This window comes from Aspergillus stella-maris (genome assembly GCF_047715825.1).
Source record: "Aspergillus stella-maris strain CBS 113639 unplaced genomic scaffold BDV14scaffold_3, whole genome shotgun sequence".
In the NCBI taxonomy this organism is placed as follows: domain Eukaryota; kingdom Fungi; phylum Ascomycota; class Eurotiomycetes; order Eurotiales; family Aspergillaceae; genus Aspergillus; species Aspergillus stella-maris.
Window position 1 is genome coordinate 705,066 of NW_027396797.1, and position 26,947 is coordinate 732,012.

At 52.0% G+C, this 26,947-nt stretch overlaps 10 protein-coding genes across 10 annotated transcripts; 8 read left to right on the forward strand and 2 right to left on the reverse strand.

Moving 5' to 3' along the window:
* Positions 1 to 54: 54 nt before the first annotated feature.
* BDV14DRAFT_68540 (uncharacterized protein) lies at positions 55 to 1,240 on the reverse strand. The gene is made up of 3 exons (XM_073777286.1): positions 844 to 1,240; positions 575 to 794; positions 55 to 513 (listed from the first exon to the last, which is right to left on the reverse strand). Exons 1-3 carry the CDS (start codon positions 1,063 to 1,065, stop codon positions 92 to 94), a joined length of 864 nt encoding a protein of 287 aa, XP_073633024.1. The 5' UTR covers positions 1,066 to 1,240; the 3' UTR covers positions 55 to 91.
* Positions 1,220 to 2,773, forward strand: BDV14DRAFT_164231 (uncharacterized protein). The gene is made up of 2 exons (XM_073767150.1): positions 1,220 to 1,549; positions 1,604 to 2,773. Exons 1-2 carry the CDS (start codon positions 1,416 to 1,418, stop codon positions 2,622 to 2,624), a joined length of 1,155 nt encoding a protein of 384 aa, XP_073633025.1. The 5' UTR covers positions 1,220 to 1,415; the 3' UTR covers positions 2,625 to 2,773.
* Positions 2,774 to 2,968: 195 nt separating this feature from the next.
* On the forward strand, positions 2,969 to 4,031 carry BDV14DRAFT_164232 (uncharacterized protein). The gene is made up of 4 exons (XM_073767151.1): positions 2,969 to 3,097; positions 3,239 to 3,371; positions 3,466 to 3,523; positions 3,581 to 4,031. The coding sequence occupies exons 1-4, from the start codon at positions 3,027 to 3,029 to the stop codon at positions 3,871 to 3,873; spliced, it is 555 nt and encodes a 184-aa protein (XP_073633026.1). The 5' UTR covers positions 2,969 to 3,026; the 3' UTR covers positions 3,874 to 4,031.
* Positions 4,032 to 7,671: 3,640 nt separating this feature from the next.
* erg13 (hydroxymethylglutaryl-CoA synthase) lies at positions 7,672 to 9,703 on the forward strand. The gene is made up of 3 exons (XM_073767152.1): positions 7,672 to 8,018; positions 8,083 to 8,185; positions 8,251 to 9,703. Exons 1-3 carry the CDS (start codon positions 7,962 to 7,964, stop codon positions 9,468 to 9,470), a joined length of 1,380 nt encoding a protein of 459 aa, XP_073633027.1. The 5' UTR covers positions 7,672 to 7,961; the 3' UTR covers positions 9,471 to 9,703.
* A 1,303-nt stretch (positions 9,704 to 11,006) lies between these two features.
* Positions 11,007 to 13,019, forward strand: BDV14DRAFT_195601 (uncharacterized protein; the record flags this gene model as incomplete). The annotated part of the gene is made up of 1 exon (XM_073772257.1): positions 11,007 to 13,019. The coding sequence occupies one exon, from the start codon at positions 11,007 to 11,009 to the stop codon at positions 13,017 to 13,019; it is 2,013 nt and encodes a 670-aa protein (XP_073633028.1).
* A 776-nt stretch (positions 13,020 to 13,795) lies between these two features.
* BDV14DRAFT_186996 (FAD binding domain protein) lies at positions 13,796 to 15,606 on the forward strand (the record flags this gene model as incomplete). The annotated part of the gene is made up of 2 exons (XM_073770901.1): positions 13,796 to 14,912; positions 14,957 to 15,606. The coding sequence occupies 2 exons, from the start codon at positions 13,796 to 13,798 to the stop codon at positions 15,604 to 15,606; spliced, it is 1,767 nt and encodes a 588-aa protein (XP_073633029.1).
* A 2,470-nt stretch (positions 15,607 to 18,076) lies between these two features.
* Positions 18,077 to 22,207, forward strand: pmcB (putative calcium-translocating P-type ATPase(PMCA-type)). Its single transcript, XM_073767153.1, has 3 exons — positions 18,077 to 19,150; positions 19,197 to 19,627; positions 19,680 to 22,207. The coding sequence occupies exons 1-3, from the start codon at positions 18,245 to 18,247 to the stop codon at positions 21,961 to 21,963; spliced, it is 3,621 nt and encodes a 1,206-aa protein (XP_073633030.1). The 5' UTR covers positions 18,077 to 18,244; the 3' UTR covers positions 21,964 to 22,207.
* A 475-nt stretch (positions 22,208 to 22,682) lies between these two features.
* BDV14DRAFT_195604 (actin-related protein 2/3 complex subunit 5 family protein) lies at positions 22,683 to 23,356 on the forward strand (the record flags this gene model as incomplete). The annotated part of the gene is made up of 2 exons (XM_073772258.1): positions 22,683 to 23,041; positions 23,134 to 23,356. 2 exons carry the CDS (start codon positions 22,683 to 22,685, stop codon positions 23,354 to 23,356), a joined length of 582 nt encoding a protein of 193 aa, XP_073633031.1.
* Positions 23,357 to 23,364: 8 nt separating this feature from the next.
* On the reverse strand, positions 23,365 to 24,752 carry BDV14DRAFT_68628 (uncharacterized protein). Its single transcript, XM_073777288.1, has 2 exons — positions 24,420 to 24,752; positions 23,365 to 24,359 (listed from the first exon to the last, which is right to left on the reverse strand). Exons 1-2 carry the CDS (start codon positions 24,633 to 24,635, stop codon positions 23,463 to 23,465), a joined length of 1,113 nt encoding a protein of 370 aa, XP_073633032.1. The 5' UTR covers positions 24,636 to 24,752; the 3' UTR covers positions 23,365 to 23,462.
* Positions 24,753 to 24,940: 188 nt separating this feature from the next.
* BDV14DRAFT_195606 (putative dynactin Arp1 p62 subunit RO2) lies at positions 24,941 to 26,888 on the forward strand (the record flags this gene model as incomplete). The annotated part of the gene is made up of 2 exons (XM_073772259.1): positions 24,941 to 25,281; positions 25,331 to 26,888. The coding sequence occupies 2 exons, from the start codon at positions 24,941 to 24,943 to the stop codon at positions 26,886 to 26,888; spliced, it is 1,899 nt and encodes a 632-aa protein (XP_073633033.1).
* Between the last annotated feature and the right edge of the window lie 59 nt (positions 26,889 to 26,947).

Genomic DNA, 26,947 nt, shown 5'->3' on the forward strand with positions numbered 1-26,947 from the left:
GTAATGTCAATCCGTAGTCAATAGTATAACCCCAGCCCTATAACGCTAGTCCAGAACGCCGCCCAATATCATCAATCATCAGAGAATATTCTCAGCCTTCAACACCCACTAGGCTCTTAAGCGCTTCTTCCGCACTCCTGTACCACCTGCCCGCTTCTTCAAGGCCGTCGCTTTCACCTTCCTGCTTCTTTCTCTGGGCTTCCCGTGCCTGTATTATAGCCTCCGACTTGCGCCTCTCCAAGACACTCAGCTCTCGCTCCATAGTCTCCGCCTCGCGGGTCTTTCGTGGTAGAGCGTTTTGTGCTGCGGCAATTTGTCGATTGAGCGCCGCAAGTTCAGCTTCCCTTTCCGAAAGAAGAGATAGCGTCGCCGGTAACGGGAGGTTTTGCGATGAAGATTTGTCTGAGTCAGCCACTTGTTTTGCTCGCAACGCTGCAATCGTATTTTCGAGGTTTTCGATAGATTCAGGAAGAGTAGCAAGTTGGGTCATTTGTAGCTGGACATTGTTATATCCTGACACATCCTCTGAGTTAGTATATAACCACAGGTGTAAAGACAGCGTCTTTGTACTCACGATCTGCAAGACTCCTAGAAACCTTCTCCATCTCCTCAATCATCAAGCGTACTTCCTCCTTTTGCGCCTTCAGCTCAGCCTTGACCTCCGCCAGCTGTGTTTCTAGCTCCACGTTCTCATTGTGACCGACTACCAAGGGCGGGTCGCCGACAATCGCGCGTAGAAACTTTTCTTTCGTCACTTGTTCGACATAGGAGAAGCGTAGCTTGGCGAATAGTTCCTAATTCGAGGTTAGACCGCTGCGAGTGAACTGTTGCAGTCCGCCGTACCTTGTAGTGTGTCAAGTCTGCCTCGAGAGATGAAGGTGTCGGAGTGTCTAGAATAGACACATCTGATCGTCGCTTTGACGGAGACTGCTCTGCGCCTTCTCCGTCTGGCGAGAAGATGGGTTCGCTGATTCGGACGATGGAAAGTTGCGTCTTTAGATCACCGTGCTCGGCTGCAAGCTGTTCAAGCTGTTGGCGCGTTTGCGCGGCGTCCACGTCAGACATCTTGTCCTAGTATAATTCACTGTCGACGAAAGTAGATATAATGAGAACTTATGCAATCGATGTCGCGGAGTTTGATCACAATTGCTCACCACCCCGCGGCAGAATATCGAGTAAACAAAACGGCGCCGCATTCACTCCGGGCGGTGAGCGGACCATTCACCAAAGATATCATTTCGCCGCTCCAATAGACCACCATCAATCGAACCTTCCCTTTCAAGTGCCCGCTTCATGCATTCACACGGAGCTATTCTTATCTCGCGATAGATATGAATCAGGGGTGATGTAGTCCCGACTTCAGGACTCTTTGCTTCCTCCATACTCCACTTCCAGCTAACCATCCATCCTCCACCATGCCTCCAGGTCTAGGCAAAGCACTCGGCAATCCGAACAACGATGACTACGTCGCGCAAGTCCTTGCAAAGGAAGCTCGGGATAGCTCTGTGAAGTATTCTGCTCGAGGAATGGGAGCTCATATGCCGTCAAAGTGCGTATCCTTGTCAGAATGTCATCTGCTGAATCTAACGTACTGTCGCCACAGGCCTGCAGGCTCCGCGCCGAAGCCCAATACTCGCTTTCTTCGGCATATCATCAAGGAGACTGACAACCACAATGCGGCTCTGAAGCGGAAGGAAGAACGGGAAGCCAGAGATCGAATGCGACAGCTCCGGGACCAACCTTCGGCTTCGTCTCGCGATCGTAGCAGGGATCGTCATCGTGACTCTCGTCGAACAGACGATAGGCATTCGCGGCGGGAGAGTGATGAACGTGAGGATAGACATCGTTCTCAGAGGAAACGGCACAGAAGTCGTTCAAGATCCCCGGACAGAGACCGACACCGTACGTCGCAGCGGGAACGTGACCAGGACGATGACCGACACAAGCGCTCTCGGAGGAGTCACCGGCATCGATCATATTCCAGATCGCGCTCTCCGCGTGAACGGGACAGCCACCGGCGCCGCCATCGGAGGCGCTATAGCTCTCGTTCCCGCTCGCCGGAACCACGGGAGAGACGCAGGGACAAGGACTCTTCACGACGCAAGGATACTCCGAAGTCTGCGCCTGAGCCGCAGATCGAGGCTGATTGTGGTGACTCGGATCCGTTAGAGGATCTTGTAGGTCCTCTACCCAAGGAAGAAGCGCCCATCCGTTCTCGCGGCCGTGGTGCATACAAGCCCAACACCAGCAACATCGACGCTCATTTCGCTCCCGATTATGACCCCTCCCTCGATGTCCCGCCGGAGGATGACGAAGCGCAGCCAAGCAAATCAACTCGCCGTCATGTCCCTGGACTAATGACCGGAGATGACGACTGGGAGCTTGCCCTCGAAGCTCTACGTGACCGGGCTCGTTGGAAACAACAGGGCGAGGATCGGCTGCGGGAAGCAGGGTTCAACAATGATGTCGTGAAGAGATGGAAAGCCGGTGGCTCTACAGCAGTAGGAAATGACGAAGGCCTGCTAGATTCCGTCAAGTGGTCTTCCAAGAGCGAGGGCAGAGAGTGGGATCGCGGCAAGTTTGTAGATGACGATGGGCACGTCAATGTCAAAGCCTCCTGGTAGTTCATCACTAGGGTCTGCAAACCTCGGCCCGCTTAGCAGATGCTATCGATTGAAGTACTTGGCCATTGGATATTAGACTAGTGCCATTGGATCTCACAGCACGATATACCTAGCACTATATATCTCAAGCAGTCTATCATCCATTTCCAATATTCATACCCATTCAATAACATATTGCGCACAGCTTTATAACTCTCCTGTATTATCACACCATAACTATATTTCCAATCCTGACAAATAGCAACCCCCAGCCGAATTCCGCACTTTTGTCAGACCGCGGAAATCCGCTGCCGAGGACCCACTCCCCCGTATACAAAATGCCCTGGAAATCTACCTTACTATCTATGACTTTGATAGCCCAACCTACCCTACTTTCAGTATTCCTCATTTTTAACCCTCAAAATGACAGACCAGTTCGCATATACATATCCTAACCCGCTCGAGGGGTACGAGAATCTAGAGCCACTCTCTGAGTAAGTCATCCCCAACTCTATCCAAAATGGTGTGATTGGAGACGAAGATGATGGGAATATCTACCCCTCAAGTCCCGAGTCACTAGCCTCAGTATTACACCTTACAATTTCCTACGAAGGTATAACTAACAGCCGCAACAGAGAACGCAACGAAGACGGCAAATCGCTCAAGAACCCACAACATGGAATCCTCAGTAAAGCCTACAAGGAATTCCCCGAACCCCTAGCGAAAGATAGACGCGGGGGATTCGATATCCATATATATCATTATCAGGTGAGATACTCTTTTTTTTCTCTCTCTATGTTCTCTAGCAGGTAGAGAGTGCAAGTGGGCTTTTGCGGACAGGACTGGCTAACTGGATGCTTAGAATAACCCAGACCAAGTCGCGTATGCAAAGGCACTTTGGGAGCGGATTAGACGGGAGTGTATGTCTATCTTGTCTCTCTCTCCTATTATATCGCCTGTATTGATGAAGCTTCTAGTTCCCGAACTCCGCATCTACACATTCTGGGATAAGCCTGTTGGCCCGCATCCCGTGGCAATGTTTGAAGTGAACCTCTTTACGCCAGCACAATTTGGCGCATTCGTGCCCTGGCTTGTCATAGCGCGCGGTCCACTAAGCGTTCTTATCCATCCAAACACGGAGCCGGACGAGGATGAGAGGAATCATACACAGAGAGCGGTTTGGATGGGCGACAGAGTTCCGCTGGATTTGAGAATTTTTAAGATTTTGAAGGAGAGGAAGAGACAAGCTCAAACGCAGCCATATGTATAGTCAAGATGGTAAATTTGTCTTGAGCTTCAAGCACAGTGCCTGTGTTTTCTATTCATTTCAAAGCGCTGTTGAGGTAATCTTCAAAGACTGGTTTAGTGTTTAGAAATAAGCTTGAAATGTTAGTGAACGGTCAGCATCTTTACATCAGATGTGCTTGGGTAGTTAGGTGTCATCGCTATGGCTCGATTACCTATCGATACGGCAATTTTTGCAGACACTGTAGGTCTCAGGGTCCCTGCCTTATCACTACTCGTGATAACAAGTCCAATTTTATGTTCAATGTTTGTGGGTCCCCTAATTGGGATATTTGAGGTATGTGGTGGTAAGTTACGCTGTCCCGGATTGTTGGGGTCGATATCAGTACTATCTTGCGATCTGATGGAAGTGCCTTGCTGTGACAGAGACAGGCTTGCAGGGTTGGTCGTAGATTGTTGCTGGGAAACTAAGCCCGCCCGGACGCCTCCTTGTGATTGCGATGCTGGCTGGGCAGAGAGTGACTGAGGTGGATCCCCGTCGGGCAATATCGATTGAACAGAAGGTAGCTGAGGTCGCCCCCCGTAGGGATGTGGTGTGCGGGAGGAGGATACATGAGGTTGAACCCCGTAGAAACCTGGTGGGTAGGAAGAAGATAGTTGAGCTTGACTAGCATTGGAGGCAAGTGGCTGAGCCGATGGCGCTGGCTGACCCGTTGGGTGAGAGTGTGGCGGCTGTATTCGCGGCTGTATAGGACCCGTCTGCTGTGTTGATGGTTTGCCTTGGTATGCTGGAATATTCCCTAGCTGCGCTGATACATTTATTTGCTGTGCTATTCGAAAACATCCATTATATCTTCGTTTTTGCTCGTCATAACGTCAGAGATCTGTTCATCAGTTTATGTTGTTTCAGATTGGGCACAAAATCCGGGGATCAGAACATTGGACACTTACTCTTCTACGGTTGGCGCGGCAACGAGCACATGTTTTCCATTTTTGCCCGCCATTACCTTCAAACCCGCTCATTGGGCGAATTGTATGACAATCTGAGCACCATTTGGTTGGCTCAGAGCCGGGTGGTTCTTCGTCCATGTTAAGTTATGCTTTGCTATTATGCTGTAAGTAGGCTCTAAACGAGAGAAATAGTATAGAGGACGGGAGATGTAGGATATCTGAAGCCGATGCTATGATGGGACCTGAGTCGCTGGAGCCCGCCCGCGGTCCTCTGTGCCTTCTTTTTGATTCTTTCGATTCACTGATCCCAAGAACAGGCAACATCCCCTAGCCATGTGACTTCGTCCCGGAGGTACCGTACTCAAGGAAAATATTTAACTTGAAGAGTCCATACTCGATCTCCTGAATGATATCACTTTGACGATATTGTCCTGCGTGGTCAATAGCTGGAGTTTGAATAGGAGAATGAGCAAATCTTAATACCCGCTGCCAGTGCACTAATACAGAGATTGACTCTGCTTATTTCCTGCAAGAATCAGTTCTCTCACTCTATCCTCGTCTATGGGTTGGACTCAACTCAGATTGCATAAGCCAAGAACCAGGTCAAGACCCTGAATCCTTGATGGAAAAGCCTGCCATATTGTCCCCTAATAGAGAAACCAGGACTCGAATTATTTTGACAGGGCCATGCATAGATTACTTCTTGCTATAGCTTGCTGTGACTCTTTGTGCCCTGCTTGCTTCGTTTATGAACGAGTATCGAGCTTTGTGGTTCCTGACCTTCGGGTCCGTAGGCTTGATATTAGGGTTAGTAGAAACCTAAGCTTCTTCTTATTTTCAACGGCAATTGTGGTGGCAGAGATTCCTTTCTGCTCTTGTTCATTGAATGAGCAGGAATTGATGTTGATTTCTGGGAGGCTTACATCTAAGAGCATACCATTCTTTGTTCCTTGTGCTCCTCTGTGCTGCTTGTACAGTTATATATCTGTGCGCCGCACCTAGGTCAAATACAAACGTGGCACAAAATATGTCGATACCAAACTTCTGGAAGCAAAACCAAGTTCACCGGGCCTGGGATATATACTGAAAATATCGTTCAACGCACAAGAGGGCAGACGGGGCTCTCATTGAACTCGACGCCGAAACAAGCAACAAGGAAATGTGCAGCTGCTGAGCGGCGGTTCGGGACTGTCACTGTATGAAGACTGGACATTTCGAACGCCATGAGGCAAGACACTAGAGTGGCTAAAGCACAGCAAAGTTTTAGAGAAGAATAAACGTAAAAACTATTCATTCTCAAAGATGAGAGGACGGACCAGTTTGACGACCTGAATCATGAGTGGGATAGGCGGACCCACAAGATAAGATTGATAATTTTCGACCGGGATCAACCCACGCGCTTCTAGATTCGAGATCCTGGTTTACCGGTGCCGGGGCGGCACAGCAAAAGCCGATGTCGCTTGTATACCTGTCATGGGCGACTCATGGCCCTACAATTCTTCTGTAGGCGGTTCTAGTCGCGGTTCTTCAGGCGAAGCCGCGGTTTCTACTGTCAAACCTTGTGGAGTTCTACTAAGTGTTACATAGTATGTCTGGGATAATGCGGACTAAAGACGGTTTGTTGGCGAACGCCATGCCCAAACCAGCTACAGAAGGCGAAGTCAAACCTTTCGTGCTGCTTATGCCCGAGTCTAATTTACCTCGTACCCTCGAAATTGCTTGAGGGTGCAGCTCAAGCGTGACAGGAAAGCCAGGATGGCCTCTGCGTAGGCGACGAACCGCCACGGTCAACCCCAGCCAATTCCAGCATCGTCCGCGTAGCTCATAACGGTTTGAGCAATTCTGACATCCGTAGGGCCGGATATAACCGAATCGATATTGGATAACCCTGCGGTTCCCGCAGCTGCAGGTGTCAACCGCAAGGTATGTTGCACGCAAGACAATATAGCAATCCGGTGGATCGACCAAGCAAGACGACATCTACAGAGTATTCGCGATCACTGCTGCCTTCCAGAACCAGTCAGTCTGCAAAGCGTCTGGTGCCGAATCTCGGACTCGTATGTTTTGGCGGTCGATGTGCTCAAAAGCAAAGATGGAGACCAGTTCACATTGTTCGCAGTCGCAGTTCGCACGGGACGGCACCCTCAGTACCGGGGATAAGCGAGAAGCATGGTTCTGGGGTATAAATTCGGAGTATCTTTCGCTTGCTGTTGGTGGTAGGACATCGTATGGTCAAATTATGATTCTGCGACGGGTGCTCAACACAGTACGTTGGAAGTTTCTGGTACAGGTGATGAACAATTGCTTGGACGTCGTATCGTAGATGCTAGTTTCGAGAACTTCATCGACAGATATATTCAATAATCAACTATTTCAATGGAAGAGTCGGTGAGTATCGGACAGAAGGAGAAATTGAAGCTCCTGAGATCGGAAGAGGTGTTGTTTGCTGCGAGGCCGAGACAGGACAGAGAGTACTGCGTATACCAGATCCTGAGGCGGTCACCATTGAGGATGCTCCTAGCGATCGAGGAAAGCAGTGGGATGATCAGCTGTAGGCTTCGAGTGAAGTTTGGGGGATGCATCTCAACGCAGACAAGCAGACCGAGCAAAGTGCAATTGTTAAAGGTTCAAGCTGTCATGCAGGAGTAGTATGCCATGGAGTAGCAGTAGGAGATCGAGCATCAGCCACGGGAGCACTAGCCTCAGGCACGGGACTGATTGCCCCTCGGAGGCCCAAAGGAGAAAAACGAGATATCAGCCCCACTGCCGGCGGAGCTTGTGAGTGGCACAAGCCTGCATTAGTCGCTTTTTCCCTTTGACATTCTTGCGTGAATCGGCGGATGCTCCAGTTGTGCTCCCCAAAAGTTGTGGTCTGTTGTCCTGGTCCCAGAGACGAGGAGGAGGAGGGGTCGAGGGACCACTCTTCCTCAGGGACAAGACCTACGCTGCATTTTCTGGCCTGGCTCATCCCAGACTACTTATACGGCACACCGTCGCGTCCCTTGGGCTCTTCTCTTATCCTACAATCCACTTCTCTTCTTTTTTCTGTCTTGCCTCCCTCCCCTTCTTCTCGTCCTCCACTACCGTCCACGGCTCATATCGTGGTTGTTCTTGGTCATCTTCCTCCCCTAGATCAATTGCCCCTCTCCCGACACCGCCATTATGTCTCGCCCCCAGAACATTGGTATCAAGGCCATCGAGGTCTACTTCCCCCGTCAGGTGCGTCAATTATCCTGTCTCGCTACGCTCCAAGCGGAATTGGGCTCTAACAGTTTTTCTATAGTGCCTCGACCAGACAGAGTTGGAAAAGCACGATGGAGTCAGCGAGGGCAAGTACACAATTGGTCTCGGCCAGACCAAGATGAGCTTCTGTGATGACCGCGAGGGTACGTTCTCAATCGATTCCTGATTATGGCTTGTATCGCCAATACTGACGTTTATTCGTCAATAGACATCTATTCCATTGCCCTTACTACCCTTTCCTCCCTCATGAACAAGTACAATGTCGACCCCAAGTCCGTCGGTCGTCTGGAGGTCGGTACCGAGACTTTGCTCGACAAGTCCAAGTCCGTCAAGTCCGTTCTCATGCAGCTCTTCACTCCCCACGGAAACACCAACATCGAGGGTATCGACACCGTCAATGCTTGCTACGGTGGAACCAACGCTGTCTTCAACAGCATTAACTGGGTCGAGTCCTCCGCTTGGGACGGCAGAGACGCCGTCGTTGTCTGTGGTGACATTGCCCTCTACGCCAAGGGCAACGCCCGCCCCACTGGTGGTGCTGGCTGTGTTGCCATGCTCATCGGCCCTGACGCCCCTATTGTCTTCGAGCCCGGTCTCCGTGCCTCCTACATCACCCACGCCTACGACTTCTACAAGCCCGACCTCACCAGCGAGTACCCCGTTGTCGATGGTCATTTCTCCCTCCGCTGCTACACCGAGGCCGTCGATGCCTGCTACAAGGCCTATGCTGCCCGTGAGAAGACCCTGAAGGAGAAGGCTCAGAACGGCACCAACGGTGCCACTCAGGACGAGTCCAAGAACGAGTTGGACCGCTTCGACTACATTCTCTTCCACGCTCCCACGTGCAAGCTGGTGCAAAAGTCGTACGCTCGTATGCTCTACAACGACTTCCTCGCCAACCCCACTCACCCCTCTTTCGTTGAGGTTGCCCCCGAGCTGCGCGACATTGACTACGACACTTCTCTGACTGACAAGAACGTCGAGAAGACCTTCATGGCCCTGACCAAGAAGCGCTTCGCCGAGCGTGTTCGTCCCGGTCTTGACGTTGCCACTCTCTGTGGTAACATGTACACCGCCACCGTCTACGCCGGTCTCTGCTCCCTGCTCAGCAACGTCACTTTCGACCCCAGCCAGCCTAAGCGTCTCGGATTCTTCTCATACGGCAGTGGTCTTGCCTCCTCTCTGTTCAGCGCCAAGGTTGTTGGCGACGTCTCCTACATTGTCGAGAAGCTGAACCTCCAGAATCGTCTCAACGAGCGCACTGTCCTCCCTCCCACCGAGTACGAGGCCATGTGTGAGCTCCGTGAGCACGCCCACTTGGCCAAGGACTTCAAGCCCTCTGGCAAGCCTGAGACTCTCTTCCCCGGCACATACTATCTCACCGAGATTGATGGCATGTTCCGTCGCAAGTACGACGTCAAGGCATGAATGATGACCAGCATATAATTTCCCCTCTTGATGATCCTCTTTTCGTGAGGGCCCTTGTCTATATGACCTTCTTAGATTCCCTCTAGCATGATGTTCTTTTTCATTCGTCACGATAGAGTCATTCTGCCTTTTTTTTTTTTCTGGGCGAAAGGCGGCGCTGGAAAGCTTCCTACAGAAAGCACCAAAACGGGTTTTGAATTACTATAATACTGCTAATAAAATCTATCTTGATGAATATATTTTCCAGTAGACTTTGTGAATCAGTATCTTAATCATACGATGTCAGTAGAAAACATTAATTGTCATGTCGTCTGAGCTTGACGCCGTGATTGCGGTTCCTGGTTGCAGGGGTGTGAGGAACTGGACCGTGATTGGACGGCCCCCTGATCGGATCGCCGGCGGAAGGAAGAGAGATCCTCCGCTATGCAACACTGCATCACTGCATCAACATCCGAGCTTCCTCACCTCAACATCTTCACTTCTGGTACAAGGACACTCGACCTAGTCTCAGGGTCACGGAATTCCACCTTTGCTCCGACATCTGACGAGTACTATCTCTTCGTTCCAGAATAATCAACGCCGCTACGCATCGATGTCGAGAAGCTTCCACCCTCATGGACCCCGGCGCCTAGTTGTGCCAGGTCGTCGGCGCGTACTGAGACCACCCTAGTCGCTGAGGAATGTATTCTTAGAACACTCTGGGGCTCTGGAGCTTTTCTCAAGCTGGTATAGTCCAGGAACTGTCCGCTGTGGCATTTGGAATCCCCCCTGCTTGACCCTGGCTGCCCCATATCAAACCCGGCGCTTATAGACCTCTTCCCAGAGGCACACGCACCATGAAGGCGCCTCCGGCCATCCCCGGTGCAGCAGATGCTCTGGATGCTTCTCTTGCCGCCGACTTGTCGAAACCTGAGGCTTTAGCCATGCCTGGGTAAATTTAGCTCCTTTGCTACCCAGAATAGACGAAACACGCCTGCTGCCGATTATAGATCTCCCTGGCGCTTGTGCGAACCATTCTTCTGCAGTTTAGCCCTGAGGATATCGAGATCATGCAAAATATAGTAACATTTTGACGCGCAGCTACTAGTTGAAACACCCAAGCCTGTTGAAGATCTCCTAGCCCTAGGATCATACCAGCGGGAACTGGCAGTTCGATCGTGATTCTTGTTGAAAACGCCCATATTCGATATGATGTCTGGCGTTTCGATGGAGCTTTCTCCATGTTTCAGGATTTCTGGTCCCTGGATGATCTGTTGATGGCCTGCTTCTATTTTGGCCCTTGCATTGCCTCTGCTGCTGAAGCATTTAATGGCCAACCATTCCCACCTTCTTTCTCATACAAGTCTCGTCCTGCCATTCACCACTGCCATGGTTGGCATTTGATATCTCAAACAGTTTCAGAAAAGTTTCTTGTCTCTCCATCTTCTCTTCTCTGTCCTCTCTTGCGCATCTCCGGAAGCTGGCTCTTCCTTGAACTACGCCCAAGCACCAACCTAATACACCTACTATATTGTCTATATAACCACATTCGAAACAATGTCTTCTCTGGGGTATTACTACCGGCCCACCACCCCTCCTGTTCAGTACCAGGAACTGGTTGGGCAGTCCCATAATCGCCACGCATCAGACTCTTCTACATACTCCACCGATTCGTCTCCCTGGTCTGCCGTTACGTCTACTACAAGTCCGACAGTAGACTCTCCTTCTTACCAACACGGACCAGCCCTTCTTCCTAGGATCAGATCCCAGGACGTCGTGATTGAACCTCCACCTACAGCAGGGCCGCACCGACACCGGCGGTTCCTGTCTAACACTCGCAACCCACCGGGCTTTGTTCCATACCCAACCCAACAACGTCCATCAGTCCAGCATAATGTGGCCGAGGTGTCAGACAGACTGGCTGCTGTCTCTTCCGCACACACCTCTCCCGTCTATGCGTCGTACAATGGCTCGACCCTCTCGTCTCCTGTGAACATTGTCCCTTCGCACAGACGCAGGGAATCTGGCAGGCACTCTCGCTCGGGGTCCGCCTCGAGCATCGACGACGAGACGCTGAAAAGATATAGCTACCCAGCATATCAGCAATTGAAGTACTCAGGCCACCCGCAGCCGTCCCCTACTATGCCTATCACTCCGGCCACACCTAATATCATGGTGTACCCTCCATTCGCACGGGACTCCACCGCTGAGCCAGTTATAGCGAAAACTCGCGAGGCACCCTCGCATAGATCACTTGTTCTGCCTGCTTCTCCTTACGGATATGGCCAAGTTCCTAGTGCTCAATGCTCACCCGTTGGTCTCGCACATCCGGCAGCCAGCGTCTGCTCGCAATCAACTACTTTGCTCTCATATCTCACCGGCCCAACGCAAGCAATCAATCTAGTCCGCAATGTAAGCGTAGTTCCGACCCGAGGTTTGCACGACTACTTCTGGTGGGACATTCGGAACCTACGCAGCTGGACTTCTTTTTCATTGGAAACATTCAACTCCATCAAGGGACTCACAAAGCTCCTGAAGACCGCAATCCCTCAAACCCTCACGCCCCAAGCCCTAGTGCAAAGCAACCGCCTCTCTCCAGACTCCGAAGCAGCACTCGTCGGCCTCGTCCAAGACATCTACGCTCCACGAGTGAACGCTGCTCTCGCCGTCTCCCAAGGCCCGGACCATCTATCCCTCTATCCCGCACCAATCCCCCGCTCCTCAGCAACAACAAACAGCAAGAACTACGGCGGACCTCACTTCCTAGCAAACTACTCCTCCGACACAGAGCAAACCTCATCGGGTCTCCCCCGCGGCCGTCTAGTCGGGATAGCCAAGAGCTTCGACCGCTGGAACACAGGGATGCGCAACGAAGCACCGCACAGAAGGGTAGAGTACCTCAATGGCCTCGCACACCTGCAGCGGTGCATGCGCGAGCACTCCTGCCGCTACGGCTTCATCATCACGGAAATTGAACTCGTCTGCGTCCGCGCAGGCTGCGACGCAGGCGACGACGTCCCCTACTTCGGCTTCCTTGAGGTCTCTGCACCCATACCCACAAATGTCTTTGCAGGCATGCACAGCGGACGCGACAACCAACATGGCCAAACAGCCTACGCCTCACCCAATTCACCGACCCCCTCCGTCGACAGCTCCCTAGCCTCCCAATCACCACGGGAAGAATACGAATCCTACACACACCCCGACGTTCACTCGCACTCCCACGCCTCAACATCAACATCCGAATCCCTCAACGTCCCCATAACCGCCAGTCTAGCACTCTACTTCCTCCTCATGCTCTCCAAATCCGTCCCATTACCATCTCAACCATCCTCACACCTAAACGTCGGCGGGCCCGGCGCGCTCACGCGACAGCGGATCCTGCCCGAGCCGAAAGATAAATGGATTCCTGAGCCGCAAATTGGTGAGAAGCGCGATGCGAAGCGCGTTAGGGGGTGGATTTGGCCTGGGGATGCTTGGCATCGGCGCGAGGGGGGAGGGGTGCCGAGGGGGAGGACGGGGGCTGTGCAGGGTGTTGGTGTTGCGAGGGCGAAGAAGTGGCATAAATGAGCTTTCAGTGAATAAAGGTGTGGTTTATTGGTGTATGTGGCCAGGCTGGGATCTGGTGGTGTGGTGTAGTGTGGTGTGATGTGCTATGTGGGTTGGAGATAGATATATCTTTACGGCCGTATTCTTTGTTACTGATTTGGGCTGGGTTTTTGGTGTTTTTTTAGCTTTAATCTAATTTCTTCTGCGATATTTCTTGTACTGCATCAGATCTCATACACATAGACACAGTTCAATCCATGAGTAGCCTTACCAGGCATTCATTGAAGGGGTTGAAGAACTTGGTGTGACCAACGTCAAAGTGATGCAAAGCCCCAAGGTCCCCAGCCCCATAGGTACAGTGGAATAGTGGATCACCCGCTGACACTCCCGCCTTGTTCCCAATTCCCAAGGTAAGGTACCCTCAGGGTCCTCAAGACCTAACGACCGCAGTGTTAGGTGACTCTCCCTTTCCAGTACGGAGATGTGTGATCAAGTACCTTGGGGTCTAAGTACCCTGGGGAAAGCACGAGACCACTTCCATTCCTTTATTGATGACTATCATGTACCTAGGTAGATTTCATTTACTTAATACTCTTTCAAGAATTTATAAGCGCGTCAGAAGTCTCTGTATACTCAAAGACGTCTTTCGGATTATTCTAGACTTACATTTATCCTCTCAACATCGCATTCAACCCAGCATAAGCAATCGTCGAACTCTACTCCTCTCACCAACCATCTTTAGACGAACAAAGAGGACCCTCATCGATCACCACCCTCAAAGACGAAAGAGCCAGAAAATGCAACCCCATGACATCCTCATAATCGGCGCCGGCCCCTGCGGTCTCGCCGTCGCAGCACGACTAAAAGAACATACGCCCTCAGCAATCTTTACAGACGCAGAGCACCAGCGATACCATTGGATCAACAAACACAAAGGCCGAATGAACCTTGTACGGAGCCATAAAGGGAAAATGGGGAGCATAGGCGTGCACAATACGCATCATGGACAGGTCAATAAGGCTAGGAAAGAAACCAAGAGTATGGAGAAAGAGAGGGCTTCGTCGGTTTCGAGTCAGGGGTCGGATGGCTCGTCGGCTCATTCTCTAGAGGATAAGTCGATGACGTCTGTGTCTGACCATGAGGATGAGCATGATGAGAAGGATGGCCTCTCTATGCTGGTTTTAGATTCGACAGCGCCTCAGTGGATGTCAAAGTGGAACCGGGCTTTCAAGACACTTGAGATTGAACAGCTTCGGAGTCCAATGTTCTTCCATGTCGACCCTGGAGACCGAGATGGCATGCTCGCGTACACAACCGAAACCGAACGAGAAAAGGATCTCTGGGAAATTTCAGGGTGTGTTGGCAAAGAGATGTCAAAACATAAAAAGAAGAAGCAGCAGAAGCAAAAGGCGAAGAATATGAAGGTCATCGGGGATACAGAGATTGACGAGCGGGATAGAAAGGACTACTTCTCCCCAAGTACAGGGTTGTTTCGGGACTTTTGCGGCAGTGTTGTTGAGCGGTACGGACTGGGTGCTCCCGGCTTGATCGCTGAGGGTGAAGTTGCGGACATCCGGTATGACTATGTAGAAGAGCTGGATGCAGCAAAGAAGATGTTCACCGTCACAACAAAAGATGGAAACAAGTTCTACGCTAGGGCTGTGGTGTTGGCTATGGGGCCAGGAGCGACGAAGATACTTCCTTTCCCTTTGAGCGCAGAAGAAGCTGAAGGGGCTTGTCATAGCGGCGAAATTCGAGCATTTCCAAGTCCAACTGTGAGGAGGAAAATCCAACAGCGACAAGAGACAAATGTCATGGTCGTGGGAGGAGGTCTGTCTTCAGCGCAAATCGCAGACATGGCTATTCGTAAAGGTGTGACGAAAGTGTGGTTTCTTCTGCGATCCGACTTCAAAGGTAAGCCTCTTCCTTCTATGATCAGGATAAGACTGACCAGATAGTGAAACACTTCGACATAACTTTAAGCTGGATGGGCAAATTCAAGAACTACGAGAAAGCGGTCTTCTGGTCAGCAGATACGGACGAAGAACGTATGGAGATGATCAAGACAGCTCGCGGTGGCGGCAGTATCACGCCTCGCTACCAGAAGATCCTCAAAGATCACGCCGCTCGTGGCCGGATCGCCATTCATCCGCGTACCGTCATCACCAGCAAGAGATACTGCAGTGTTTCTAAGACCTGGCGCCTGGAGACGAATCCCCCAATTCCTGGCCTTCCCGAGATCGACTACATGTATTTCGCGACAGGTATGCACATGGACGTGAACGAGCTCCCGTTGCTGCAGCAAATGCACCAAGATTATCCAATTGAGACTATACAAGGGTTGCCATGCCTCACGGATGACCTCATGTGGAAGGCCGACGTACCCCTGTACCTGACGGGTCGACTGGGAGCGTTGCGTCTTGGTCCGGGAGCGGCGAATCTCGAGGGCGCACGGTTGGGTGCAGAGAGAATTGCATGGAGTGTCGAAGAGATGATGGGCAAATCTGCTTGTGGTAAAGACGAAACAGATGAACCAGAGCTCGATCGATCGGTAGAGTCTTTCTGTGGACTAGGGAATCGATATGCCGGGCTGGCAGATGCTTCGTGAAAATCAATTTTGTAGATAGCGCTGAATGGACGATGAAGTAGCAGCCATTAAAGAAGAGTCAGTGGTTTGTAGGAGGAAGGAGTGCTGCCCGAAGAGTCAGAGGGGTGGTTACCTCAGGCAGGTTGGGTTGAGTCGCACCTTCCTCGGACAACTGCTTTGGCTCCTTCCTCGTCATGTCCGGGTACAGTAGTTGCTCGCTCGCTCCTTCCCTGTTTACTTCTTCCAATAATCCACCTTGTGTCGTTTGTGCATTTGCCTTGCTCCCATTGCCCCGTCCCATTCTGGCAGCCTAGAGGCCAGCTCAAGATTACCATGGCTCTCTGCCGAAGGCTGAAGCACCAAACAGCCACATCCGGATAGTGCTCATCAGCACCGAGTTTTTGGTATTTCTACCTATGCCGCATTCTGTGAGCTGGATGTCACAGCTCCCACCAATGGAATTCTCTCATTGGTGCCAGATTATGAGGTACCACCAGCAAACGCTGATTTTGCGGATCAGCGCCACTGGGGTGAGATGGAAGGCTGTGCACACGACGAATCAAAGTGGACCACAATGACCCCCAGCTGTCATCCCAAGGTTCTCTCCTGGCAAGTAAGTGGAGGGACTACCTTGAGTAGCTTGTCTTCGAATCCTGCTGGTGCCTATGTTGTATAGCTTCGGTGGGGTACTTGTCAACAGCGGCTGATGCAGATACTCATGGCAATGGCAGAAAATAACGCAGCGAGGACATCCCAACCATGTCACAAAGAATATATCAACCTGAGTCTTGCTGTGGCTGAGCTGCGGTGCTTCAGGATGGCGAATAATTTGGGCCGATGCACCAGTCATGCGGATGCAGGCATCTGAAGCAAACGAAATATCGCGAAGAAGTATGGAGCAGACCTGCGCAATTAATCTCCGTTCCAAACTTCAGAGGTTGGGCTGTGTCCTACAGTTCCCCACGAGAGGCGAGAGCGCCTCGGGCGCTATGGCAGACCGTACTTTAAACCTGAGTAGACATGGTTTACCTTATTCGTGATGGCAACGGCGGAGACGACGGAGATGCGTCCGCAGACGCGGAGCGGGGCCGCGCTCACTGGGTCTGGATTCGACTGTACAGAGTGACTTGGATCCTGCTTCGTAATATGAGTCCTGCCTGGGTACTGCGGGTGCTCCGGTAAGCAGGAGATACGAACCCTAAACAGCGGGGTGGCTGCTAATATATGGACTATGGAGTATGCGGTCAAGCTAAGATAAGCTGACCTGGTACTTGGGAGTCAGCTTAGTGCTTACATCTTACAGTTGCTCGTAATCCCTGCAAGTCCTGTGAGGCTCAGGTAGAAGCTCGTTCAGCGGGTGGAAAAGCCTTCTCAGCCAGTAGTTCACATTGCCCGATGCAAGGCTTCGTCAACGACGCTCACAGAGAGCAAGAGGATCAAGAGCAAGGAGGTCTCGTGTCGCTGGTAATGCTCGAAGATCCAGATTCAACCTTGCTTGATGTCGCCTCCGCTGACTCTTGCTCACCTGCGCAGCCTCATTCAAGGTCTGAAGCGCAAAGTGTCGATCAGTCATTAGAGCAAGGCAGCAGACAGCCGCGGAGGGTACGGCCACGTGCGAGGCTTATTCCCATACTTTGGCATTCGCCTCATCCGGATATGGCCTTCCGCAAGTCATCTGAAGGTTTGGATTGGCTGTCTTGTCCGTTGGGACTTGCTGAAGGCACCAGCCACAGCAAAAGTGGCGGTGCAAACCCTTTGCCCCTGAGGAGGCGATAATGCGCCACAGTCGCATATGAGTCTGTCAATATTCACAGCAAGATTAAGGAGTACGAAACGAGTAGATCAACGTCATTTCGAAGATCCAGAATACTTTCAATACTTTCTTTTGCTGCTCGCGGTTTACTGGATGGGTTGCATCACCCGCGAAACTGCAACAATCTGAGAAAAGCTAAGCGTGGAGGCGCAGCAGTGGCCAATCGTCCAACCACCCCGGCGCCAATCCAAACGCACGATCTGGACCGTCTTGTCTGCAGAACTGTCGTGATTCGATTGAGCTATTGTATCGATAGGCGCCTACTCCGTGCATGCAGGCCCATCCCTTGCTGTTCCCACCTACTTTACAGAGCGCGAAATACGACACTGCAGTTGTACCTACTCCGCAGTCGAGCCTCCTCCAAGTCGCGATCGAGCTCAATCATTGGGGGCTTAATCTAGTGAGCGCTTAGAGGACTGAACAAAGGCCTTTGAGGTGAGTTCACCCCCTGTTTCAGAAAGATCGATGGTTGCCCGCCGTGCTTTGTTTTGGGAGAGTGCCCAGAACAAAAGGAGGCAGCTATATACGGACAGCAATACGAACGCAGTAGGAAAACAGAGCTGTTGGGACTTTAGGACCCTGCCAAGTTAGTCCGCTAGCTGAATGAATTTGAATGTAGCCAATGAAATTATTACAAAGAAGAATGAATTTCCTCTTAAGGTTGGAGATCTGCCTCGTCATACAGAGTACAATCTGCTTGCACAGCCTCCACAAGAGTCTTCGCCCCCCACACCCTTCATATAACATGCATCAATGTCTGTCATCTTCGTTGATCCCTTTTTTTGATGGCACGTTTAACACAACTATTATCATCTCCCTTACTACGAGGGACCCTGCTCTTCGCTCATGGCGAACCCTAACAACCATCTCAGCCCGTCTGAGGGCTCATCACATTTACAACCAACTCCTCACATCGAAATCCACTCAGACGACCAAAGCATATCAATCTCACCCGTTCAGATGGGCTCCAGGGCGCCGACACCTTCGTCGGATCTGTTAACGGTCAGCCGTGACCCGCCACGAACATCACATTCTCTAGACGGGGACACTCTCCGCACGCGCGCCGATTCCACAGTCTCGAATGCCCCAACAATCGCCAACTCAGAAGCACCCTCCAGAGCAGAGCCCATCAAAGGCAAAACAATCACAGACCTCTCAGACATCGACGACGTACCGCTCTCAGAAGCTCTCAACCCGGATCCTCAAAATGTCCAGGATTTTGACGTGCACGATAACCGGTTCCCTTTCTCTCCGGGGCAGCTGAACAAGATGCTGAACCCCAAGTCTTTGGCTGCTTACCACGCCCTAGGTGGTATTGTCGGACTGGGGAAGGCACTGCGAACGGATCTCAAGTCAGGTCTATCCGTCGACGAGAAGAGACTGGAAGGGAAGCTCGTGCATGAGCCGGAGACAGGATCGTTCGATTACTCTGAGACTCCTCTCAGCACAGAGGGTGAGGATACACAGTTTTACGACCGCATTCGAGTGTTCAGCCAGAATCGACTTCCTGCGAGGAAGACAACTGGGTTCTTAAAGTTGCTGTGGATGGCGTACAATGACAAGATTATCATCTTGCTGACCATCGCTGCTATCATCTCGCTTTCACTCGGTATCTACCAGACTATCGACGAAGGACACGGTGTGGATTGGATCGAAGGTGTTGCTATCGTCGTTGCCATTGCTATTGTCACTCTCGTGACGGCGTTGAACGACTGGCAGAAGGAACGCCAATTCGCGAAGCTGAACAAGAGGGTGAGTCTTCTTCAACCTATTTGACATTCCATTCTAACAGCAACAGAACAACGACCGCGAAGTCAAAGCCATCCGATCCGGAAAGGTGGTTCTGATCTCAATCTTCGACATCACCGTCGGCGACATCCTCCAGGTTGAGCCCGGTGACTCTGTTCCTGCCGATGGTATTCTCATCTCTGGACACGGTATCAAGTGCGACGAATCTTCTGCTACCGGTGAATCCGACCAGATGAAAAAGACCGACGGTTTTGAAGTATCTCGTCAGATTGCCGAAGGCGCAGCTAGCAAGAAGCTCGATCCTTTCATGATCTCGGGCAGCAATGTCCTAGAGGGTGTTGGGTCGTACCTTGTGACAAGTGTCGGAAAGTACTCTAGCTATGGCCGGATCTTGATGTCGTTGCAGGAGTCGAACGACCCTACTCCTCTTCAAGTCAAGCTCGGACGTCTCGCGAACTGGATCGGCTGGTTGGGTTCAAGGTAAGATTATTCATGGGTATCTAATATATGACTATCCGCTAACAACTTTCAGCGCTGCTATCGTTCTCTTCTTTGCTCTCCTCATTCGCTTCCTTGCCAACCTCGGCAGCAACCCCGGTAATGCCGCTGCCAAGGGAAAAGAGTTTGTCGATATTCTCATCGTTGCTGTCACTGTCATTGTCGTTGCGATCCCTGAGGGTCTTCCGCTGGCCGTGACCCTGGCTCTCGCCTTCGCTACAACTCGCATGGTCAAAGAGAACAACCTTGTTCGTGTCCTCCGTGCTTGCGAAACCATGGGAAATGCAACTGTCATTTGCTCCGACAAGACCGGCACATTGACTCAGAACAAGATGACTGTCGTCGCCGGAACGCTTGGCTCCAGGGGCTTCAACCACATTCACGGAGAGGAATCTTCTTCCATGTCTGCTGCCGAGCTCTTCAAGTCGTGCCCCCAGGATGCTCGAGAACTTCTTATCAGAAGCATCGCTCTCAACTCTACCGCATTCGAGGAAGAGAAGGATGGTGTCAAGGGGTTCATCGGAAGCAAGACCGAAGTGGCGCTGCTGCAACTTGCCTGCGACTACCTCGGAATGGACGTCACTACTGAACGTGCCTCCACGACAACTGTGCAGCTGATTCCGTTTGACTCTGCTCGAAAGTGTATGGGTGTCGTGTACAAGGTCTCTGATGGACAGTACCGTCTTCTCGTCAAGGGTGCTGCTGAGATCATGGTCGGCAAGTGCTCGACCAGAATCAACACCGACTCGGACCGGCTGGTTATCGACACTGCAACTGCTCAGGACAGGAAACAGATGGTCGAAACGATTGACTCGTACGCTAGAAAGTCTCTGCGTACAATCGGTCTGGTCTACAAGGACTTTCCGACCTCCGTCTGGCCCCCAGTTGAGGCTGCTCGTGTTCAGGATGACCCTGAGTCTGCCGACTTTGACAGCATTTCCCGCGACATGACCTGGCTTGGAGTGATGGGTATCCAGGATCCTCTTCGTCCTGAGGTTCCAGCTGCTATCCAGCGATGCCATGTCGCCGGTGTTCAGGTCAAGATGGTCACTGGTGACAACATCAACACTGCTACTGCTATTGCCGAGTCCTGTGGCATCAAGACCGAAGACGGCATCGTCATGGAGGGACCCAAGTTCCGCCAGCTCTCCGAAGAAGACATGGACAAGATCATTCCTAATCTTCAGGTTCTGGCTCGCTCTTCTCCCGAGGATAAGCGCATCTTGGTCGCTCGACTAAAGAAGCTGGGCGAGACTGTTGCTGTGACGGGTGATGGCACCAACGACGGACCTGCTCTAAAGACAGCTGATGTCGGTTTCTCTATGGGCATTGCTGGTACTGAGGTCGCGAAGGAGGCCAGTTCCATTATTCTTCTTGACGACAACTTCAAATCGATCGTGACAGCAATTGCTTGGGGTCGTGCAGTCAATGACGCCGTTGCCAAGTTCCTTCAGTTCCAAATCACTGTCAACATCACTGCCGTCGCTCTCACCTTTGTCTCTTCGCTCTACAACTCTAACAATGAGAGTGTCCTTACTGCCGTCCAGCTTCTCTGGGTCAATCTGATTATGGACACCTTCGCTGCTCTTGCCCTTGCAACCGACGCTCCAACCGACAAGATCCTTGACCGAAAGCCAGTGCCCAAGAGCGCTTCTCTCTTCACCACAACCATGTGGAAGATGATCCTCGGACAAGCCATCTATCAACTTGCCATCACTTTCATGCTCTACTTTGCCGGCGACAGCATCCTCGACAACTACCTCGACTCAGACCCCGACATTCGCACCCGCCAACTCGATACTATTGTGTTCAACACCTTCGTCTGGATGCAAATCTTCAACGAATTCAACAACCGCCGTCTCGACAACAGGCTCAACATCTTCGAAGGCATGCACCGCAACTACTGGTTCATCGGCATCAACTGCATCATGGTTGCTGGCCAGATCATGATCATCTTCGTTGGTGGCGAGGCTTTCAACGTTCGCGAGATTACTGGCATCCAATGGGGTATCTGTCTTGCCTGCGCCTTTGGCAGTCTCCCGTGGGCTGTTGTCCTCCGCTGCATCCCCGACAAGCCTGTCGGCATCGCTCTTAACGCCGTGACGACCGCTGTCGGCTTCGCCATGAAGCCCATTGGCCGCGCTTTTTCCGCGATGGGAAGACCCTTCAAGCGGATTATGTGCAAGCGTCAGAACAAGAACAAGGGCGATGACGACGATGCCAGATCCCTAAGTGACCTTAGCGAGCGTGTTTCTGATGAGGAGCGCTCCGTCCCCCAACTTACCGTTACGACCCCTGATGATACTTCTGCTAGATGATTTCCTCGCTCTTTTGCTCTCGCTTTTACTTACTACACTGGTTTGCTGTACACTAATCACTATTTCGACGTTCATATCTTGGGGAGGTGTTTTGACATACAGGCATACATTGATACCACATATACTGGAGAATCATTTGGTTTTCTGCATAGCGAGCGACGTTCCTTACTTTTGCTGTTACTTTACAAACCACATACGCTGTACCATAATTAGATAGCTACAATACGATCATAACACTGGGAAGAACAAACAAACACTTAACTAGACTGGAACAACTATACTAAATATATGCCTGAGGCGACAAGGCATCATTGGCTCTTTTCGCTGGTAAACAGCAACAAATGATCAATTAATTTTGAGAGAATGCTAGATAGAGAATTAATACAAGTAGAGCTTCTCAAAGTCCGTTTTTGGTACATACTGCTAGGAATTTGAGTGCTGTGCACATAGAAAGCCAGCTGTCAATCCGGCTGCCTTTCCCCGCGTGGGAACTGAGCCTCTCCTCCAGCTAATTTGATGACGACCCAACTTCTCCCTCTCCAACTCCGCCACACCTCCGACACCGACACCGATAGAACCACAACCTCAACATCAATTCCTCAAGACCACACACCAAGTCGCAGAGAACAAGCTACACCCATTCCAATTCCACTCACACCTCTCACCAACCGAAACAAACCACCTCTCTCGTCTCACGCACTTCTGCCAAACCAACCAAAATGTCCACCCCAAACTACCGCACCATAAACATCGACACCCTCGACCCCGACTCGCCCCAAAACTTCCCCCTGGACTCGCTCCTCCCCGCAACGCTCCCACCCCCATCAAACTCCGGTAACGCCGCAAGCGAAGCCCAGGCCGTCCGACAACTCCTGCGCTCGGGCGACCCCGCCGCCGCGCTCATCCACGTACTCGACACGGCGCCGCTAGGCGGCGACGAGAGCGCGAAGCAGGTCCACCTTGCGACAGTCATTGATGTTCTCCAGGGGATTAGGCAGTCTGAGATGATTAAGGTTTTGGAGGGGGTGCTCTCTGGTGAGGGGGGTGTTGAACGGGGGGATTGTTTGATGAAGTATTTGTATGTCTACCTTCATTCCTCCACGATTCTTTCTACTCCTTTGCTGGGCTTTTGGTCTGGAATGGCTGCTAATTCTTATTGTGTTGCTGCAGGTACAAGGGCATGGCGGCTGGCGGACCCAGCAACGGCGCGCAGAGTCCCCGGAAGTCGGTGTCGCCGCAGAGCACAGGATTCTCGCAGGTCCAGGCTAGGAACCTCGGCGAGGGTGGTGGCGGACAGCAAATGAGTGTGCTGCTGAACTGGCACGAGAAGCTGGTTGAGCTTACAGGGACGGGGTCGATTGTGCGTGTCATGACGGATCGGAGAACTGTTTAGACGAGCAACCCCTCTTGCTTTGCTGTTACTTCTCCGTTTCTGTTGTCTATTTGATTTCTTTTACTTCATTCGTGGTATATTGTACAAAGATAGGGACTAGATCACATCACGGCCTGAAATCACCACCACCCAGAATATCCTTCATATTGAGCTCTCCGCTCCCCCTCGCGAGCGGCTGCGCTTGTCCCTCGCCCTCCTTCCACCCAATCATATAAATCAGTCTAAACGTCGCCGGGATCCCGCGGCTGCCCTCCTCCATATGCAACTGTCTATAGATCGCCTCATTGGCAAGCAGCACATCCCGCGAGATAGGCCCCTGCTCGCGCTGCACAATCGCGTTGTTCTCGCCCATAGCTTGCAGATCGGCCATCAGCGCAAAGGTATCCGGGTACTCGACGACAATATCCTCCACATCAACAGTGAGCATCTTGAACCCAGCCTTCGTAAGTAACCCGCCCACATCACGCACGTCCGCCAACGGCGAAACATGAGGCGAGACACCGCCTCTCCGTTCCAAATCAGCAAGTTGCAGACTCGTCCTCAGCTCAAAGAGCGTATCACCGCCGAACATCGTCGCAATGAACGGACAATCCGGCTTCAAGATCGAATTCACCTGCGCCAATAAACTAGGCAGATCATTTATCCAGTGAATTGAAAGCGAAGAAAGCACGGCATCGAAGGTCTCGGGTTCGTAAGGCAGCGTTTCCAGATCGGGGATCACTTTGCGCGTTATAGGGAGGAGCTTATTAAACGGTAGGTCTGCGTCGCGGTGCAGAAGGGCAGGCGAGGTATCGATACATGTTAGGTTTCCTATTCTCTCCGCGAGAGTCGTTGTGCTTCCGCCTTCGGAAATCGTAGCGCCGTCCGTTGTAATTGTTGTTGTTGAGTCTGGTGAGTTTGGCTCTGTCGAATCCAGTGTCGGAATTGGTGTCGTTAGTGCGCGCGCGATGTTGCAGCTGTTTGCGCCGAGGTCGAGGACGCTGGGGAAGGTTCGTTTTATGTCCTATGCATGTTCTATCAGCTTAATTCACGAGGATTGTATATGGGGAAGGCATCGGCATACAAGAAGACGTTCACACAGCCGCATGGCGACTTCGTCCTTGAGGTAGTCGACATTCCGGCTTTCTTCGACATTGCGCGCCGCGCGGTCTTTCTGGATGTGTTTTGTCTTGCCGTTGAAGATTTCTAGGACCGGGTTGCCCGGGGTTTGGCTGGCGTAGGTGCGTCTAGGAGTCCATGCAGAGCGTAGGACAGGGCGGAGGTGGCGGAGGGATGACATGATGAAGGAATAAATATTGCGATATGGATAAGGTCTAGAAAGCTAGAAAGACCTCTGGTAAGGTGCTGGTGGTGGTCAGCAGGCCATTTGAAAGCTGAAGTGGGAGGTGAGTTGTGACGTCGGGTAAGTGAAATTCTACCTGACTTTCTATCAGATCTCTCGGATTGGCGATAAGGAGCTCCTCTTCTCCCGCAAACAACGCCGCCTCTGTCAGCAATCGGTTGCCCAACCCTTCAATTGGGCTAGGCAGGTGAGTACCTACTCTTCCTTCACTCTTGATTATTCGTCTATTTATGACTTATAGCATGGCGGCTCCTTTCCCATACACGTTCATCTCCTGCCCGTGTGCAAACACCCCCGTGCCCGACCCATCCAGAAAACGCAGATCGAGAGAATCACCTCAGAAAGCTAGCCCCGAGAAGCCCCGACCAGAATGTATAATTGACGACGAGGAAGACGAGCAGACTTTTGACCCGCGAGCCCCGCGATCAAACTTCTCGCTGTACCCACCGGAGCAACTCCTATACTGCGAAGACTGCCACCAGATCAAATGCTCGCGCTGCATTACGGAGGAGATACTATGTTGGTACTGCCCGAGCTGTTTGTTTGAGACGCCGAGCAGTTTGGTTCGACACGAAGGGAACCGGTGCGTTTCCAGTCTAGGATATGCGGGAGGTGAGACTGACGGGTGACAGATGCGGGCGAAATTGCTTCAATTGTCCGAGCTGTACGGCGCCCCTGGCCGTTACGGCGCTGGAGGGTGACCCATCAGGAGAACATGCAGGCCCTTGGGTTCTATCTTGTAGCTACTGCATGTGGTCGACGCTGGACATTGGGATCAAGTTCGACAAACCGACCAGTATCCGCGCTCAGCTGACAAAGTTGACGACCGACCTTGCTTCAACCGCTGGGTCTCGTACCAGGGGGTCAAGGGCATTCAGCGACCTCAAGTCTCCGCTGTCCATGTATGCGTCCATCGATGAACAACTCCCACCGGATTCAGCGAGCGGGCCTGAAGAGCAACCTACAAACACCACGCCGCGTACTCGCGATGCTCGCTTCGCCGCCCTCAAGAACTTCTACAAAGACCAAATCGCTGCGACGACAACCACCGGTGTCGACCCAGGTGATTTCGCTGGCCAATTCTCTTCCCCGAATACTCTCCAACGCATCATGTCGATCTACACTCAGTCCCGTTTGTCAACGCTCTACGGCAACACCAACAAGAAATCTCGGGCCAGACCTCCCGTCATGAGGGAAGCCCAGACAGAAAGCGAAGGCCTCTCCGTTCCCAGTCCAGACTCAGAAACAGCCATCATCCGACGCCTTGGCTCCGACGACTGCGGCTGGGACGGCACCGCCTCTCTCGAGCAGCGCGCAACCCAATCCCCCTCCGTGCGCTTCGTCGAAGACCTTCTCCCACTCCCTACACTACTCCGCACGAAGCGTTCCAAACGATGCAAGTCATGCAAGCATATTCTCGTCAAACCCGAATTCAAGCCCCAATCCGTCAGATACCGTATTCGCCTCATCGCCCTCAGCTACATCCCGCACCCTACACTCCGACCTCTTGTCCTTCCTCCCTCATCCTCATCGCATCATCAACCACCGCCAAACCTCAACGCCCTCACCCCCCAAAAGCCCATTCAGCTCTTACTTACGCTAAAGAACCACATGTTCGATCCTATCCGAATCACACTCGCAACACCATCCGTTACCCCCGGCCGCGTCGCATCAAAGGTTACAATCCTCTGCCCGCAATTCGACATCGGCGCAAACAAAGACGCCTGGAGCGAAGCACTCGAGCCCGTAACCAGCTCACCCTACGAACGCGTCGCCGAAGCCGGCAAAGTCTGGGAAAAGGGCCGCAATTGGACCACCGTCGTACTTGAAGTTGTACCCGGTTCATTGCCAGGAAGCGCACTGAGCAAACTATCAAAAGCAGCCGCTTCTTTTGGCGGTGGAAATGATAGCGACGACACAGAGAATGACAGCGACAGCGACAGGGACCCGTCTTCACCCGCTATCGACTGGAGCGGGCAGGGCAGTGACCCGAAACAACAGATTCAGCCGGATGAAGACGTCCTTGAGATTCCAGTGTTCGTGCGCATGGAGTGGGACTCGGATAGTCCGATGGAAGGCGATGAAGGGAAGGACGGGCTTTCTTCTGCTTTGGGGGCTGCGGGAGGTGGTGTGAAGAGGGAGTTGGCGTATTGGATGGTTTTGGGGGTTGGACGGATTACCAAGTTGTGATACTTGCCTACTTCATACCTCATCTCGCAAGTAAATAGATAGAGGACCCGCGCAATCGA